At 45.1% G+C, this 6,730-nt stretch overlaps 1 protein-coding gene across 3 annotated transcripts; it reads left to right on the top strand.

Annotated features, from left to right (window-relative positions):
* The first annotated feature begins 769 nt into the window (after nt 1-769).
* On the top strand, nt 770-2,643 carry LOC127979758 (cell surface glycoprotein 1-like). Of its 3 annotated transcripts, none has more exons than XM_052585380.1 (3): nt 770-906; nt 1,387-1,869; nt 2,455-2,643. In XM_052585380.1, exons 1-3 carry the CDS (start codon nt 849-851, stop codon nt 2,562-2,564), a joined length of 651 nt encoding a protein of 216 aa, XP_052441340.1. In that variant the 5' UTR covers nt 770-848; the 3' UTR covers nt 2,565-2,643. The 3 variants fall into 3 exon arrangements, with proteins under 3 accessions (XP_052441340.1, XP_052441345.1, XP_052441355.1); XM_052585385.1 differs by having other exon boundaries at nt 773-906; nt 1,387-1,815; XM_052585395.1 differs by having other exon boundaries at nt 776-906; nt 1,387-1,761.
* Nucleotides 2,644-6,730: the final 4,087 nt, after the last annotated feature.

The following is a 6,730-nucleotide window of genomic DNA, read 5'->3' as shown; positions in this document are numbered from 1 at the left end:
ACTACAGAAATTAGGTTGTTCAGGTATGACATTTAGAAAACATATTGAAAAGATGTACAATGAATTAAAAATTTCTATTCTCTTGGTAATTTTTAAGTCTTTCCCCAGCAGGCTCACTTTCTCCAGAATAGTACTAAAACAAGATAAAATGCAAACACTTATGAAAAATACAAAGCAATCTTAACATTAGAAAATATGACACAGCAGGCATGTGTACAAAATACTGAAGTGCTAAAGTTTGGTTTAAACATTTGTAGACATCTCTTGAACGACAGCACTACAGAAACACAACACAGGGAAAGACCATTGCCTTATATAGTGGCTGTCTTGTTGTTTGTGGGCTTTAGGTAAAAAAAAAACACTGGCTTTTAACACTTTCGCTAGGTATTTGGGTAAAAGAAAACACAATACTTACATTTCAATATAAAGTCCCCCAAAGAGCTCTCACCTGCCTTGTTCTTTGAATATAAACTCCGTCGTCGTATGCACACACGTGATTCTGGGATATGGTAGGGTGCGAAGTGTCCATAAGATCTACACTTCAGAGTGCACCCTTCGGAGTGCGCATTCTGACTTTTGGACAGCTTACGTCGTGACGCTGTGACGTAATCGCACATCGGAGTCCACACACTTCAGTTTGGGACATAGCAAAGGATTCTTGCTAGAAAGTGAACCTGCCCAGGTTTAATGATTTGCAGGCTGTGCATGCTTACTGATTATGTATTAATGAGTTAACAAGCTGTCCAGGTGGCACAAATTGTTTTCTGTTTGGCTTTAAAAGTCCTGGTTTGGTTGGAATTATATGTATAGTTAGTTTGGCTGCCAGGAGGTTAAGTGAGTGGTGAAGAATGGACGTGATTAAATTAACTTTTTTGGTGTTTCTTTATCAGCAGTTGCTATGGCAAGGTGAGTTTTTAATAATTTGGTTCATGTTTGATTGCAGAAGTTCATTTTTGTGTTTGTTTCAGTGCGTTTTCTCCCAATACTACTGATCAGAAGAGCCAGTCATTTGAGTTGTTTCTCAAAACAAATCCACTTATTTTTCCTTCCAAAACTAGTTTCGTTTGAGTAACATTAAGTGATTTGCTTTTAATGGCCAAACACATCCACCTATACAGTCTAGTTCATATTCTGAACTTTGAAGTCTTTATAATCCTGCTAATACTTAATCTTTGTTACTTGGCCTTCCAAGTCTCTTGTTCACTTGTTAATCACTGCTACAAGAAACCCCAACTAATGTGTCAGCCCAGGAGTAAAGTATCTTGAGATTACCGTGTGGGTTTTTTTTTTTTTTTTTTTTTTTTTACTTTAGAGAGATCTAAGTGATGTAAAGACTATGTTGAATGGACACTAACTTGGTTGGTGCATCTCTTTCTGTCCCCCAAGGAAACGTCTGGAGTCAGGCTGCGAACACCACCGTCAGCACGACGCCGCCGCCTCAGGACGACCCCGACTCTGGGGATAACGCCACCGTCAGCACGACGCCGCCGCCTCAGGACGACCCCGACTCTGGGGATAACGTCACCGTCAGCACGACGCCGCCTCCTCAGGATGACCCCGACTCTGGGGATAACGTCACCGTCAGCACGACGCCGCCGCCTCAGGATGACCCCGACTCTGGGGATAACGCCACCGTCAGCACGACGCCGCCGCCTCAGGACGACCCCGACTCTGGGGATAACGCCACCGTCAGCACGACGCCGCCGCCTCAGGATGACCCCGACTCTGGGGATAACGCCACCGTCAGCACGACGCCGCCGCCTCAGGATGACCCCGACTCTGGGGATAACGCCACCGTCAGCACGACGCCGCCGCCTCAGGATGACCCCGACTCTGGGGATAACGCCACCGTCAGCACGACGCCGCCGCCTCAGGACGACCCCGACTCTGGGGATAACGTCACCGTCAGCACGACGCCGCCGCCTCAGGACGACCCCGACTCTGGGGATAACGTCACCGTCAGCACGACGCCGCCGCCTCAGGACGACCCCGACTCTGGGGATAACGTCACCGTCAGCACGACGCCGCCGCCTCAGGATGACCCCGACTCTGGGGATAACGCCACCGTCAGCACGACGCCGCCGCCTCAGGATGACCCCGACTCTGGGGATAACGCCACCGTCAGCACGACGCCGCCGCCTCAGGATGACCCCGACTCTGGGGATAACGCCACCGTCAGCACGACGCCGCCGCCTCAGGATGACCCCGACTCTGGGGATAACGCCACCGTCAGCACGACGCCGCCGCCTCAGGATGACCCCGACTCTGGGGATAACGCCACCGTCAGCACGACGCCGCCGCCTCAGGATGACCCCGACTCTGGGGATAACGCCACCGTCAGCACGACGCCGCCTCAGGACGACTCTGGGGATAACGCCACCGTCAGCACGCCGCCGCCGCCTCAGGACGCCACCGACTCTGGGGATAACGCCACCGTCAGCACGACGCCGCCGCCTCAGGACGCCACCGACTCTGGGGATAACGCCACCGTCAGCACAACGACGCCTCAGGACGACTACTCTGGGGATAACAGGACCACGAGCTGGCTTCAAATGTTGCCTTGAGTCCTGTTGAATGCGTTCCAGGTGCTGTGTAGTTGCATTGTCAACATTGTTTCACTAGCCAAATAAAGCCTTTAAGTTATTTTTCTTGTTCCGTGTCTTTTCAGAGTGAGTGCTAAAGTTTATAGAACCACTATCTGGAAGTGTCTAGTAAGCACTTGATTGGCTGGTTTAAGTGTAATCGGGGTTGGAGCTAAACCGTAAAGGACACTGGCCTTCTAGGACTGCGTTTGGAGCTGAAGGGTCAAATAATTTTTATATACTTTATTTACATTTACCTTTATAATGCGGTTTGCTCATGTCTGTGGTCCATTTAAAGGGACGGCGCACACACACAAAGCTCTGAATATGACAAGCATGTGGTTAAGGTTAGAGGACATATGTTTGGCCCTACTGGGTATGTGCACAAATACAGCAAAATTTGTCCTATGGACTAGGTGCACAAGATGGCGCCGGTGAGCTTCAGTGTGTGCATACACTTCCGGTCTTCTGACGCTCGCATTGACTGGAAGGGGAAACTTGCATACAAAACTTGGCTAGATGTATATGATTTTCAAATTTAACAGCTGATCGTGGTATATTAAAAAACATGGGGAAACCACATTCTCCAAACATTTAGCGTACGTCTGTGTGGAAATTTCATTAAAATCGGTTCCTAGCCCTGCTTAAATAGTGCGATACCTCACGAGAGGCGACCAACATTTCTGATGTGTCAGAAATCCATCCGACTAACCGACTGCCGGTCAGGAGAGGCTTATCACCTCTCGTTTCCCCGTGTACACTGCACGACAAACGACGTACGAAAATGCTGAAATTTGGCCCGACCCAAAAAAGAGTCGCACGAGTCAGAATTCGGCTCAAAATCGGATGAAAATCGCACAGTGTATGCCCGGCCTAAGGAGAGCAGTCTCAGTACAATGATACGGTGTAAATCCTGACTGGAAATCCTCACAGATACCATTTTTCTCTAAGAAGGAATATAATTGTGAGGATACCACCTTTTCTAGTATCTTGGACCGTATCTAATGCTGTACATTTACTTTTACTCTCAATATCTTAAGTATATTAGAGTATGCAAGATAATACTTTTACTTAAAAGGATTTTTTTGGGGGGGTTTAAACATGATTATTAGATTTTACTTAATACATCTTCTACCAATCACGTTGTCAGAGCTCTAAACAGTTTTCTGTTCCTTCTGTCCCTAAATCAGACTAGACTCCTGTGCAGGATAAAGCTGAATGTTGGAGTGCTGAACGGGTGTTTAATGGTTTTGTTAACCCTGGTGTTTCTCTTCTGTCTGCCAGTGGTACATCATACATCATACATCATACATCAAAAATATTTACAGGATTAAAAAAATAAACTATATGTTTTGTGAAAAATTATAAACTGCAATAAAACAAATTAATAAAATATAAGAACTTCTCTTTTATTTACACATGAATATGCAAAACAAAAATACAAAATCTACAGAAATGTACTCATTATTTATGAACAAATCACACACAAAAAACGAATAATTTATACAACTTGCACCACAAAAATAAACTACAGAAATTAGGTTGTTCAGGTATGACATTTAGAAAACATATTGAAAAGCTGTACAATGAATTAAAATTTCTATTCTCTTGGTAATTTTTAAGTCTTTCCCCAGCAGGCTCACTTTCTCCAGAATAGTACTAAAACAAGATAAAATGCAAACACTTATGAAAAATACAAAGCAATCTTAACATTAGAAAATATGACACAGCAGGCATGTGTACAAAATACTGAAGTGCTAAAGTTTGGTTTAAACATTTGTAGACATCTCTTGAACGACAGCACTACAGAAACACAACACAGGGAAAGACCATTGCCTTATATAGTGGCTGTCTTGTTGTTTGTGGGCTTTAGGTAAAAAAAAACACTGGCTTTTAACACTTTCGCTAGGTATTTGGGTAAAAGAAAACACAATACTTACATTTCAATATAAAGTCCCCCAAAGAGCTCTCACCTGCCTTGTTCTTTGAATATAAACTCCGTCGTCGTATGCACACACGTGATTCTGGGATATGGTAGGGTGCGAAGTGTCCATAAGATCTACACTTCAGAGTGCACCCTTCGGAGTGCGCATTCTGACTTTTGGACAGCTTACGTCGTGACGCTGTGACGTAATCGCACATCGGAGTCCACACACTTCAGTTTGGGACATAGCAAAGGATTCTTGCTAGAAAGTGAACCTGCCCAGGTTTAATGATTTGCAGGCTGTGCATGCTTACTGATTATGTATTAATGAGTTAACAAGCTGTCCAGGTGGCACAAATTGTTTTCTGTTTGGCTTTAAAAGTCCTGGTTTGGTTGGAATTATATGTATAGTTAGTTTGGCTGCCAGGAGGCTCTGGGGATGACGCCACCGTCAGCACGACGCCGCCTCAGGACGACTCTGGGGATGACGCCACCGTCAGCACGACGCCGCCTCAGGGGATGACGACGCCGCCTCAGGGGATGACGACGCCGCCTCAGGGGATGACGACGCCGTCAGCACGACGCCGCCTCAGGACGACTACTCTGGGGGTAACAGGACCACGAGCTGGCTTCAAATGTTGCCTTGAATTTCTGATAAAGCATGTTTTAACTTTACTTGATAACATAATTTACTAACTGTACAATTAAACAATTGAAACTTTAAACAATTTAAAACTGCGTAAAATAAAATGTGAAAAAGATGAAATCGACTGATGTATGTGTACAACTGAGAAATGGATACTTCTGAAGATAATAATTCCTTACATTTATATAGCGCTTTTCTAGGCACTCAAAGCGCTTTACATAGTCAAGGGGTATCTCCTCATCCACCACCAGTGTGCAGCATCCACCTGGATGACGCGACGGCAGCCATATTGCGCAAGACACCCACCACACACCAGCTTACTGGTGGAGAGGAGACGGAGTGATGAAGCCAATCAGTGGATATGGGGATTGTTAGGAGGACATGATGGCCAGAGGCCAATGGGTAAATTGAGCCAGGATGCCGAGGTCACACCTCTACTCTTTTTGAAAGACATCCTGGGATTTTTAATGACCACAGTCAGGACCTCGGTTTAACGTCTCATCCGAAGGTGCTTGTTGACAGTATAGTGTCCCCATCACTACACTGGGGCGCTAGGGCCCACACAGACCACAGGGTGAGCGCCCCCTGCTGGCCTCACTAGCACCTCTTCCAGCAGATACCTAGTTTTCTCAGGAGGTCTCCCATCCAGGTACTGCCCAGCTCAGCCCTGCTTAGCTTCAGTGGGTGACCAGTCTTGGGCTCCAGGGTGATATGGCTGCCAGCTATATGGGGATAAATCGCAGCCCAAGTCTCATGAGGTAAATATTTAATATAAAAAAAAATAAAGCCAACATTTTTGAGAATTAAGTGATTTATACATTATATAGCTGTGTATACACACCGTGAGTTCAACTTTCATCTCGTGAACATTCGTGTATTTAAATCATTCGCCAGACCCAAACATACGCAAGTTTCAAATCCACTGGCTCAGTTAACATTTATAGTATAGTGATTTATAGCAGTGTAATAGAGGTCTTCACAGTGCACCCAAGACCCGTCGACCCTGGACACGACCCGGGACCCGTATGGGTTCGGGTCTATATTTTTAAATCATCAGCCGGGTCCGGGTTGAGTCCGAATCTATTACCTCGGGTCCCGGGTCTGTTTAACACATTGTGTGTAATACCCGTGCGATCAGAGTCATCGGACTCGGATAACATCCGGCCATGATCAAAGACTGCTTGTGTTTTTTGTAACTTGCAACTTGTAAAATTAGGAAAAGAAAAGAGTGAGCCAAAAAAAAGTGATCTCTCTCTCTCTCTCTCTCTCTCTTGCTCGCACACTCAGAGTTAATATACAACCCTTACGAAAAATGACCATGGTTTTATTATAGTAAAACTGTAGTAACCCATGGTTTTTTGGCGTGTTGACCACCATTTGTACAACCACAGATTTACTACAAATACCATGGTTAAACTATGGTTAATATAGCAAAACCGTGGTTATTTTGTGGTTACCATGGTTTAACTATAGTAACCATGGTTTTTTGGTTTTATTTGTAGTAAAACCATGGTTAATTTTCGTAAGGGAAGTGCACGCTTGGTATTAATGCTTGCAGACTTGACACACTCATATTTA

This window comes from Carassius gibelio, chromosome A4 (assembly GCF_023724105.1).
Source record: "Carassius gibelio isolate Cgi1373 ecotype wild population from Czech Republic chromosome A4, carGib1.2-hapl.c, whole genome shotgun sequence".
Classification (NCBI taxonomy): domain Eukaryota; kingdom Metazoa; phylum Chordata; class Actinopteri; order Cypriniformes; family Cyprinidae; genus Carassius; species Carassius gibelio.
Note: the sequence above shows the minus strand (reverse complement) of the source record. Positions and strands in the feature narration are given on the sequence as shown.

Coding starts and splice junctions, on each gene's coding strand:
- LOC127979758 (XM_052585380.1), top strand. CDS start 849: ATGGACGTGATTAAATTAACTTTTTTGGTGTTTCTTTATCAGCAGTTG. Junction 907..1,386: donor TCAGCAGTTGCTATGGCAAG/GTGAGTTTTTAA, acceptor CTGTCCCCCAAG/GAAACGTCTGGAGTCAGGCT. Junction 1,870..2,454: donor CGTCAGCACGACGCCGCCGC/CTCAGGACGACC, acceptor CGACGCCGCCGC/CTCAGGACGCCACCGACTCT.